The following is a 12,512-nucleotide window of genomic DNA, read 5'->3' on the forward strand; positions in this document are numbered from 1 at the left end:
TATATTTTAGAGACAATTACATACTAGCGATCTTAGCATTCTTTATTAATGTACATTATTTATTACCGCTAAAAACTAGCGAATCACATTCTCTGCTCTAGCTAAATATGGATGAAAAATATACAATAAAGATAAAATGGAAAGGAAGATTACACAAATGTCAGGATCGAAGAGTCTATAAGCATTCATGTCTTCGATTCATTATCATGTTTGTTTTTATGATAAGGATATTTTTGGCATTTCCTATGTTTTGTTCTTCAAACAATTTGTATTTTGCTTCTTTATACTTGTACCTATTCCTGGTTAGACAAAAAAACCCAGCCAACATTAATATAATGACATATTATTATTTGTTTGCTATTTTTCTTTCTTGATTGCTATATTTTAGAAATAAAATTTAGTCGCTTACACATGTATCTATGTGTATTTGACTTGAAATTTAATTTTAAATTATTAATTAGCGAAATAAGATGTAGTTATTTCAAATGATAGTAAAAATTACAAATATGATAGGAATGTTTGTAGTTCGCCCAAAAATGGGTGAATCCTAATTTTTTTTTTTTTTCACATTTTGAGAAAATGGTCGTCAATGGCGTAAGAGACCGTCGGTCCATTTTCGGCTGAAGTATCTATTTTAGTATATGTTTTTAGATATGGTCTATTTAGGTTCATTTTAACATATTAGCTTAAAATTTAAATACACGTTAGTCGGATTAAATGTTACTCTCTTCGTCCCAATTTATGTGACCTATTTTCCTTTTTAGTCAGTTCCAAAAAGAATGACACATTTCTATATTAAGTAACAATTTAACTATAAAATGTCTATTTTATCGTTGATGAAATGATTTACAAGCCACACAAATTTCTATCATTCAATTTGAACCACAAGTTTTTAAAAAAATTCTTTCTTTTTTAAACTCTGTACCGAACCAAACTACCTCACATAAAATGGGATAGAGGAAGTATTAGTTATATCACTATATACAAAGTGTATATTGAACTCGTCTTTTTTCGCCTAACTCTATCTCTTGTTCCTCTCCTTTTCTCTATTTATATTTCCTATATCTTTATAGTTAAAATCAATCTCATCAAGTGTATTTGATATCAATTTTATTCAGTGTATCTTATACAATAAATCGAGAACAAACTTGGATAATGTATCCAGTGTATTCGTATGTAAACATACATATTAGGTATCAAATATACATGTATCATGTATCAAATATACTTTAGTTTGTAATATTATGAATCTTGATTACCAGATTTTAGTGCATCCAATAATGTCCGAAAACACATATCTCGAAATACATTGGACCAAAATTAGTTGTAATTTGTTCTAGATACATTGTATCAAAGTGGATTCGCATGTATCTGGGATACATAATGTTAGTGAAATTACAAGATTACAAATTACAATTGAAAATAAAATGAAGAAATAAAATTATCTTCTGGCTGAGGCGCGAATATCTCACTCTCTTTAAGGAGATTCAAGCCGCAACAAATGTTTTTCACCGGTCCAGCAGTAGTCTTTCTTGACTTGTCCCCTCCAGGATACAACAGTCTAATCATAAAGTACAAGTGAACAAACTTTGGACAAGAGTTGAGTCCAAAGCTAAAAAAATATATACATTTTTCAACTAATTAGAGTTTTTTCTTTTGACTAACTTTTATGCACTCTATATTTTCTTGTATACCCAAAATAAATGAAGACCACCACTATTTATAGTTGAAGAAATCTTTCTAACAATGAATAGAAAGATAATGAGATAGTAAATAGAGAAAATAAATAGTCTAGAAGTTACATATGTTATAAGGTATAATTGAGAAATAAATAGCGAAAAATAAAATGGAAAAGTAATGCTCATGGCTGATGAAAGAGGGTCGGTTTTTTTCTTTAACACCACTCCTAGGCAGTCTACAACTTTTGTAAACTTCAGTCTTACACTCTCACGAATTTGGCTAAGTATAGGAATACTTAACTTAGTTTTTAGACAACGAATCAAAGTAACAACACAGCCAACGTACGAGAACTCTTTCCAACCTTTATTAATATCAAAATCAATACAAGGAAAGGTTTCACAAATTTGTCTAAGGCCAGAGCTTTCTCTGTTGCCTTAGACAAATTTTCACCCCTTGTAAAATTTCTGCACAAGGCAGTTACATCGGCAGTTACATCGACGGTTACATTTGACATGTATCTAACACTTGTCCTCACAGAATTCAAACTAAGTTCCAGCACTAAATATTCTAAGAGATAGAATATATTTCGAATTAAAATACATTCTAACACTTAACCGAATTTACAACATTCTAACACTTAGAATATTTCAGCCTACTTTAAACACTTAGAATATTTCAGCTTACTTCCAACACTTAGAATTATTTCAGCCTGCTTCCAACACTTAGAATATTTCAGCATGCTTCCAACACTTAGTTTTATTTCAGCTTTTGTCTTGCCAATGTCAAGTCCACAGCCTTGCCTTGTCAAGCCAACACACCGCCTTGTCTTGCCGATGACTTTGCCCACACGTAAGCCTTGTACATCCAAGTTGCATGGCACCTTGAACTCTTTTGCTGCCCACTAACTCATAGTTGCACAGCTGCACTGTTTTGCCCACATACATGCCAAGACCAATGCCTGAATCCTTGCCATGCCTGCACGTCGTTAGCTCAAATAGACTACGGGTCTAACAGCCGACCACTACATGTCCTGCCATGAAACACAAAAGAAAAGGGACACCATTACAATGTTCTTAGCAAAGTTATCACTAAGAAATGGAAATTAAACCAAATGAGACTAAATATGGTGTCCCTTTTCTTAATATATAACAGAAAACTCTTAATTAACGATAAACATAATTATTTAAAAATATAGATAAAATTGATACTCCCTCTGTCCTTAATTACTTGTCAACTTTTGAATTGACACACCTATTAAAAAAACAATGATTGACATAGTGAGTTTACCATTTTACCCCTATTAATTATGAAGTTAATGAATTAAAAATTTAAGATTTTCAAGAAGTTCTACCTTTTTCAAAGTAATTAATTGAGAATACAATAAAAACTTTTTTTCCGTCCTTTCTTGATTTGTTAAAATAAACAAGTAATTAGAAATAACTAAAAAAAAAGAAAAGAAGAAATAATTAGAGGAAGAAGAGTATATAGTATAGGAAAAAATCCTTTTTTCTAGAAAATTAGGTCTAATTAATTAGTTTCCTTTTTTTGTTTTAAACAACCTGGTAAATGGTCAAAGATATGGAAGCAAAAAGTTAGGTCCCTACCAATTGGTAAAAGTTGAGAGGCGTGGTCCTTTTGAGTCATTCAAGACTACACGGGTTGCCCATCTGAGCCCAGCCCATGCATCTTTTTTACAAAAAAATACATACAAAAGTGGTCTTAATACTATATAAATAATTAAACTGATTTACTACAAAATAACACCTCATATTAAAAGGGGCACTTCATGATTACGATTTACGAGGAAGCTTTGGGAAGATCACTTTTGTACGGCACTTTGTCTTATTTTGCTTGTTTTGTAGTCCGTTCCTTACTAAAAATATTTATTTATATTACTTGATCATTTACTCAATTAGGATAAAGTAATTGATTTTTTTCTATTTTATCAAAGCGGTGTCATCAACACTGCTCGGTCAAAAATTTGTATATATAATTATAAATATAGGATATGTTAAAGATGAACATATAAATATAATAAAATGACCACATTTTAATGGTTGAGCTTCTTACCTCGGTGGTATCAAGTGTGCTCTCAGTAGACTATGCATCGCTGAGTTTCGAACCTTCACATTGTCTGATACTTTTATTGTTGGGCTAAAATAACCTAAAGATACTGTTAACACGTTGTAATAGCATTCGCTTTGGGCCAAGTTTGCATGGTTTTCCTTGTCTCACACCATTATAAATAACTTCTTTTTCTATTCAGCTACCAATGTGGAACTTTGTTCGCACACACCCCACGTGAGTTTTTTCTATCATGTACAAGCAAGAAGTGGCCCATTCATAAGCCAATCTTGTTGTGCTTCTCTAGCCAAAATGGATTGAAAGCAGAAGGTAAAGGCTACAACTTACAAACATTTGCAACTCTATGGAAAAAAAGCATTTTATTCATGCAAACCAATACAAAATAACTGATAGATTACATATATGTCATACTTTTTACCTAAGTTTCTTTATAAATACTATAGCATGCAACGCGGTAAAGCAGAGTTACTCGAGCCAATCTAGAGTTCATCCTTAGAGGGGGCTGGTTTGGGATTGTCTGGGGATAACTTGACTGGATATGAAGCCTCCATGGTTATGCCACACAGTCCCTCTTCAGCATCGATGCCTCGTTGCATTCGAAAATAACCTTGTTCACCCCATTCAGTCCCCCATGAGTTCTTCACTATCCAGTACTTTGTACCATCATGAGTTGATCCATAGCCCACAACTGCTACCCCATGGTCTAGCTCTGTGCCACAATTTCCATTGAACACTCCCTGCATTTTCACATGTAATCGAGTGAGAGCATAATGGATATAGATGATTCATATGATGCAACTTTATTTACTGAGTTCAATTGAACATAGTAATTTCGATACATAGCATAAATATTTGCGAATATAATAGTATAAGTTCAACAAATATTACATTTTAAATCCATCATATCAAGAGTGTTATGAATTCAATAGTAAGAACTAAATCCTGAATCCACCTCTGTACACGAGTCACATGGTAATTAAGTTCATCTTGATTGGTTTCGTAAGCAGTTTATGTCCCAATTGACAAAGTAAAATCGCGTTACCTCAGAGTAAAATTGCAGATCGGAACCACTAGCATCAATAGCAACAGATATTGGTTGGTTAGCAACAGCTTTCATCAAAGCATCCTCATCCTTTTCAGGTACCATTTCATGTCCATCGATATTAACCACGGGGGAATTCCTCTAGATGTGATAAAAGAAGTGTTAGACAATACAGTTCTAGGAAACTAGACATTGACATATTTAACAAAGTATGTTGTTTAAAACATAATATCTACCTTTGAAGAATCACAACGACTGTCGCTGGCTTTGTAAGGATAAATCTTCTCAGTTGTTACTCCTCCATTTTTCTTGATGAATTCATATGCATTTTCCATTAGTCCTCCGTTGCATCCTTCGTTATCCTTTTCACAATCAACAAGCTCTTGTTCAGACAGTGAAACTAATTTGCCTGTCTTGATTTTGTTTATTCCCTCAACTCCAACTATCGTAGAAAACGCCCAACAGCTACCTGCAAATACACGAGGATAAGCTAGCATGTACTAAAACAATATTTTCAATCAAAGCATCAAGGAGACTTGGCGTTAACAACTTAAGCTTTTAGATGAGATGGTTACAGCTTGTTGAACTTACCGCATTTTCCTTGATCCTTTACACCAGTAACAGCTCCTTTCTTTCTCCAATCGACAGATGCTGGCAGATTATCAGCCTTCTCGTGCATAAATCCGGTAGTAGGGCGGGGACCATGAAGCATTCTAAAGTGTTTGATCTTAGAGCTATAAAAATTCCTGAATTCATGGTTGGTCATATCAGCAAACTTGTTGAGTTTCAACTTATAAGGTCTGTCCATCTTGTTGACATTATGAATATGCATCACATTCACCTTGAACACATTGAAACGTTTTTGTTTCTCGGTTAGGTCTCGAGAAACAGTGTGATGGCTCCTCCATTTCTGGTACAAATCCCATAAGTTTTCTTCAGATGCAATGTCTTTTTCAGTGAACTCCAAACTATTAACTAGACCAAATACCATAGCCAACGAAAGCAAAATCAAGAAAATCTTCCCTGCCTCCATCACTCTGATAAAAACTGAAAAAGGGAAATTGAAATATATAATCAATATAAGTGTAAAGATTATTAAAACAGTGATATGAGGATAACATATGTTAATATGCTAAAGTGTTATATAGAGCAAGGCTACATCACATTCTTGCATCAGTTAGAGTCTTCAACAGATATTAAGGGAAAAGTGCCTTTACTTTTGCAAAAGTGAAACATATATCAGGCTGTGATTTATCTAATAAAGCCACCACGTTAATTTTGCTAAGTTTGTTTATAGATAATGACGACTGGCATATATTTGGAGGCTGCTGGACACGATTTCTTTGCAAGCCTGTATGACACAGAGACTCCTTTTTGCCTACTTTCTGCTATTTTTAGGATGTTCATAAGAAATTATCAATCAGTAGTGACAATCTTGATGCTACTGATTTAATTAACTATGCTAAAATCACTAACTTATTAGAGTCAGTTATATGAATCCTATTACATATCATTTAACCATATGATTAAGTGATGAATATGTGTGTGAGAGACACATCTTGCACTCATTAGTTTGGTGTAAATACCGCGTGCACTTAATTTTTACCTTGAAACTGCTTATAGAACTCCCTTGATTGGGTAAGAAACATCTTGTTTGGGATGGGAATGGGAGGAGTTTGGGGATGTATACAGATAGATATGTATATGCAATCAGCTGATTCAGGAGCATGAGCTTTGGTTAGTGAAATAACTTCTCATATCTGCTGCTGGACTAAATCACAAGTCCAACTTTTGCACCAAATACAGGAAAATTGAACTCCGGTAGAAATCATAATTATATCTTTCACCTTAAAACAAGTGCAGAGTTAATTACCAAGCAGAGACAATCTATGTTACCCATAAAGCTAACATCTGCAACAACACTTGGAAATTAAAAACCAGAATGAGTGAGAAAACAAAGGGAAGACGTTCATCTTCACAGAATCAAATTTCCAAAAATTCTGTCGCTCTTGATCATTAATCAAAATGATTTCAGGCAACAAATAGTAGAAGCCAAGCAAGGACACATCTTTATAGTTTGTCTTGAACAGGCAAAGCAAGCATGAAAAAGAAAAGAAACATTCCTGAATGTAACCAACGCTGTATAGATGTGTTCGCAGACTACCACACTTCACTACTAGCAGAAACAAGATTAGCAGTTCCTTTTTTCTCCAGAATCAACCAAACACATGAATCGCACAAACTAACAGCCTTGTCTAACAGCAAAAACATTGACATGAGAGCAAAGTGTACAAGTTGCACTGGTTATGCAAGAATAACCAATAAATAGCAATTCACCGTAATTTACTCCAACCAAACAAAAAAAATGGTATTTATTGTCAGATTAAAAGTAGCTAGATGTTTAACAGTGCAAGCATAATCATGCTATTGACAGCAGAGTATTGAGACAGATACAAACTTAAGTACATTGAAGACATTCATGACCATCATTACATGATTTTTATGGAAATTAGAAATAGAAGCAGAGGTCCAGAAACATTCAAAAAGACAGCAAAAACAAATTGTTGAATTGAATGCAACTAGGTTTGCAATTCTTGGCAGTTTAGGCAAGAGACTCCCGCTCTTTGTTTTCTCTGATTAGCTCTGCTCTCATTCTTCTGATTTCTGCTTCCTTCTCCATTCTCTCTTGCTGCAGCGAGCCAAATTCATATAGTCATCAACATTTTAAGCAAAAAGGATAAAGAAAATAAAATGAAAAAAAAGGACAGGAAAAACAAAGACAAGAAAAGGCATACTACAACTTGATAAAGTAGACAATTTTGTTGTACACGAGTGACGCTTTATGTGGGCTGTGGCTAACAGGCTTATGGCTTTAAAAAAAAACCTAAATGTTGTAGTAAAAGAACCTTTGTCACAACATTCAGTACAAGACTCCCAAGACCCATTCATTTGGTCGTTTATCACTGAAAACACTTTGGCTAACAGAAAAACTGATGTCCGTTCTATAAGTCCTATGTAGTTGGCCACCAAAAGTAGTATCTTCTGGCCAAATTGACATAGGCTTTGATCCAAAGTTAAAGTGGCTATGCCAATGATAGACCAGGAGTAGGAAGGATAAAAGCCTATTTCTTGCCTTTTATTTTCGGCATAAAGATTGTTAATTAGCATTTTGAATTGTTCACTGGGGATGTGGTCAGTATTTCTGCAATGACCTATTTTCTCCTAAAGAAACTCTGCCAATGGCCTTATGAAGGTAATTGTCAGTCTCGGCTTCAAAAGGACTCCAAAAGAAAATGGAGGTCAGATCACCAACATGGTTCTTCTACTAAGGCTAGTAACATGGATACACCTTTGAGTCAGAAGGCAAAGAAAGAAAATATGTGGATATTGCACTTCAAGATATTTGTTGGGACATCCTAGAGTACTTTGATCATGCAAGTGGAGAAGTGACAAGTTTTCAAGTATGAAGGTGCAAGTCAGTACTGGTATACAAGAGAGGCGGAAACACTTGTATGGGCTGAATACTACTTGTTATCTACTCCTTACTCAAAATAATACAAGACCTTCACTACTGAGGTCCTCGAGAAGAAAAGGGGAACATCAGTAAGTATACTAGTTCTCTCCAAGCATCGAAATATAAATCAAAAACATTGCCAAGTCTTCTTCAAGATTCAAAGTTTCTGGCATATGCTTACAAGATTAACACAATAATGGGTGATTTATATTTATTAGTATTAAATAGAACAACAAAAGCAACTATTAAGCCCAATTCCAAGCTAGTGGGGGTCGGCTCTATGAATCCTTACTATTCATTTCACTCTATTTAGACTCATCTCATTTTAATATTTAATAAATGAGTTTCTCCAGTTCTATATATTTCTCTACATTTTCCACTGACATACAAATACTCCAAGAAGATTAAGTTGACTCCTAGCAACTATTGGACTACTGGGAGCGTACCAACAAGACGAAGTTTTATATTCAACTAGTTGATATCGCCTGTATGAATATTTCTCTTCCATTGAGCTTATCTTTTGAACATTTGTATGAATTCCACGAAATTATAGGTCTTTCTAGACAACTTTCCATCATGGGTTCAAAACCAATGGATCTCGAGGTCTATGTATGGCACGACCAAACCTACACATAACCTCCTCTTACTTATTTTTTATATGTGCTATTTGCACATTCTGTCAAATTTGATCATTTCTAATCTTGTATAACAGCATATCCATCTTAATATTGTCTGTTTTTTATAAGGAAATTCATCTAAACATTTGCATTTCTACGGCACTCACCTTACGGACACGTTGGATCTTAGAGGCTCATTACCATGTAATATTGTTGGCTCCATAGCCCTGTCAAAGGACTTCCCTTTCACTTCGATAGGCATCTTCCTATCAAATAATACTTCAGTGGCACTTCCCTTTTTCAACCATGTTTTATTTATTCTGTGTTACATCATATTATCCATCATACAGTTCTCTTGGAACATCAAGTTTAGATATATGAACTGTTCGCATCTAAGCATTACAATCCCATTTAGTCTCACCTCGATTTCACTCGTCTTATGCTGGCTAAACTTGCAGTGCATATCTCTTATTTTACTTCAAGTTATCTTAAGACCCTTAGCCTCTAGATTGTTTCTCCACAACTCAAGCTTTTGGTTGACATGCTCACTAGATTATCATTTAACACAACATAGTCTACAAACAACATACAATATACCTCAACTTGTACACTATTAGTTAGTTCATCCATTACTAAGGTACACATATATCTCCTACCACAAAATCTCACACTTGTGACAACTTCGTAAAAATCCTTTATGACATCTATATATTTTACATGAATTCTTTTTTCTCCAGCACCCACCAAAGGACGTTAAAATAATCCTGGTGTTTGGGCCAACTTGTATGCACTTCTAAGGTCAGTGAATACCATGTGTTGATCATTCTTCCTTTCCACATAAATTTCATCAATCATCTTATCAAGAGTGTGACCTATGTTGTAGATCTACTAGCATAAATCAGTTCCAAACTGATTCATTGTTGCTCCTGTAATGTAATGTCCCTACGTCTATGTTCTTCACTCTTTCTGCTCATAAGTTAAATGTCATAATAGTTTGCACAAGATAACAGTTCAACATTCTATAAAATATATCTCCAAATTCCTGAGGTTTTCATCCAAGTTCCCCAAGAAGAAAGGGAAAACATTGTTAGGTACAATGGCTCTTATTAAGCAACTAAACTATGAGTATCCTCCGCAAAACCCCCCAACAATAGATGGAAACTAAGGGTGTGTTGGGAATTCATTTTCTCTAGGAAAATAAGTTCCTTAAAAATGAGGAAAATGACTTCCCCAATGTAAGTAGGGAAAACTAGTTGCATAAGCGGCATTCCAAGTTTATTGTCTCCTCCCACCCACCCAATTCCCCCCAACCCCACCCCTTGACCATCCCACCCCCGAACCCCCACTCTCCATCACATCCCACCTCGATAGTATTTTGCTAGATAACATATAAATGCTCTTAGGATAATATTTTCTTGCTTACTTACCAAACACTAGAAAATAAGTCGGAAACTCACTTGTTTTCCGAGAAAACATTTTCTAGCAAAACAATTTCCATCATACCAAACACATCCTACCTAGCAACATATAAAGCAACAACATGCAAAGTTTCTTTCTTTTGTCAATTCGAAAACAGCAAATGCTTCAAGCTATTCTAGTGTCCGTAGATTTTACACAATAATATCATAAATTCCTTTCCGGAAAACACCATAAATCTGAAAGTCAGAAAAATCCAAACTTTAAGAAACTAATTACGATCCAGATCGAAAAAGCCCAAAATCCAAAAACATAAAACCATTTAGAATTCTGGGTCATTCCTCGTAAAAGGAAAAGAATCAATCTAGGATTCTGAGGTCTATTTCATCCTAAAAGGAAGGGGAAAACAAAAGTAGGGTTTGAAAATCTACCTTCTCATCTTGATGAAGAGCGATCCAGACATGGATTTTGTCCATGGTTTGCCAGAAAGCGAAGGCTCCTACAGACATAGCAAAGAACGTCGCAACTTTCACCATCTTCCCTAAGTTTTTGAGTCCTCTCAGCTCAGGGTACTACTACAGTCTTCTGTTTCCCTTCTGATCTTTTGCCCTTTCTGCTGTGTGTCCTGATACAACTACCGACGTCGTTTTGTCTTTTCTAGCTTTAAGATCTAGTTCACTATGAATGGAGTTGTTTGCATTTTGCACCCTTAACATTCACATTTTTTAAAATTTAACTTTGGGCCACTTTTATGGAATACTTAACGAAATAAAAAAACGAGAAACTATAAAAAATGATTATAGTTTGAGCTAATTAGAGATGTATAGTTATAATTATTTTGCTTGATTACGATTCATATCTACATATTAAAAGGAGGGAAGAGGTGAACGGTGTTGAGAGAGGAAGGCAAGCGAGATTTGGGAAAGAGAGGAGAGAGGACATAGTAGTGAATACTATTGATTTGTATGAACGAATACACTTGTATCAACAAAAGCAATTATATCAAATGTATATCCATCATATATCAAATGTATTAACGAATATAAATTGTATCATGTGTATTAATGGATACAAATTGTGTCAATGAATACAAGTTGTATCAAGTGTATTAACGAATACAAATTGTATCAATGGATATGAGTGTATCAAGTGTATATGTTTCTTGTGTATTCACTTTGTATCAAGTGCATCAATGAATACAATTGTATCAAGTTGTATACATTTTGTATCATGTGTTGTATAATCTTTGAAAATACAATTAAGACAATATTGTATCTCTCCCTCGTTCAAGCATACTAAGAGTCTAAGTATAAAATTGAAGACTAAAAAAGGAAAGAAGCGAGGTCTCCACCATCTCTCGCTTGATACAAATTTCTCACCTATATTTAATAGAATACAATTGGTAGAATACAAATGCAGTTGATGACCAAATTGACAAGATCCTTTAGATGGTGGGGGGAGGGGGTGCTATAAAATCTCAACTATAATTAACTATGAGTTGCAATTATATTCAAACTATAGCTATTGATAGTAAATACATATCACATATTTGTCTAAAAAAAACATGAACCTCTTTCTTTGATATTTTTATCTCTTTCTTTTATCTAAGGCTATATCCTCGATAATCTGAAGTTGCGTTGTTCTGCCTAATCACCTCTCCCAAATACTTCTTTGGCTTACCTCTACCTCTCCTCGTGCTTACTATATCTAATCTCTCAGCAACTCTTCATTGGAGTGTATATGCGTCTCCTTTTCACATGTCTAAGCTATCTCAATTTCACTTTTCTCATCTTGTCTACCACATAGCCACTTTTACCTAATCCTAATATTCTCATTCCTATTTTTATCGCTCCTAGTATTAGTGGCGGATCTAGGATTTTCATTAAGGGACATAGTGCTGATAGCTAAGATTTGAACTTGGAACCTCAAGATGAGTTTTGAACCCCTCAACCTCTAATCTCACATTTAGGAGGTTCAAAATCAATATATAGACATAAAATTGCTTTAAAATACCTTAAATATACAATGAATTTTTTTTTGCCTCCATGCCTAGTATGTACATACACATCTACCTAATCAACATCTTCATTTTCTCAACATACATCTTCTGAACACAAGAGTTCAATGAACATTTCTAAAAATCTTCATACTTTTAAAG

The 12,512-nt window shown here is 34.3% G+C and overlaps 1 protein-coding gene and 1 long non-coding RNA gene across 2 annotated transcripts; both read right to left on the reverse strand.

Annotated features, from left to right (window-relative positions):
• Nucleotides 1-4,183: 4,183 nt before the first annotated feature.
• On the reverse strand, nucleotides 4,184-5,868 carry LOC102600751 (vignain-like). The gene is made up of 4 exons (XM_006341729.2): nucleotides 5,399-5,868; nucleotides 5,044-5,276; nucleotides 4,808-4,948; nucleotides 4,184-4,502 (listed from the first exon to the last, which is right to left on the reverse strand). The coding sequence occupies exons 1-4, from the start codon at nucleotides 5,838-5,840 to the stop codon at nucleotides 4,245-4,247; spliced, it is 1,074 nt and encodes a 357-aa protein (XP_006341791.1). The 5' UTR covers nucleotides 5,841-5,868; the 3' UTR covers nucleotides 4,184-4,244.
• Nucleotides 5,869-7,149: 1,281 nt separating this feature from the next.
• Nucleotides 7,150-11,001, reverse strand: LOC102601099 (uncharacterized). The gene is made up of 2 exons (XR_366874.2): nucleotides 10,786-11,001; nucleotides 7,150-7,496 (listed from the first exon to the last, which is right to left on the reverse strand). It is a non-coding gene; the product is annotated as an uncharacterized lncRNA (long non-coding RNA).
• Nucleotides 11,002-12,512: the final 1,511 nt, after the last annotated feature.

This window comes from Solanum tuberosum, unplaced genomic scaffold (assembly GCF_000226075.1).
Source record: "Solanum tuberosum cultivar DM 1-3 516 R44 unplaced genomic scaffold, SolTub_3.0 scf00027, whole genome shotgun sequence".
NCBI classification, from domain to species: Eukaryota; Viridiplantae; Streptophyta; class Magnoliopsida; order Solanales; family Solanaceae; genus Solanum; species Solanum tuberosum.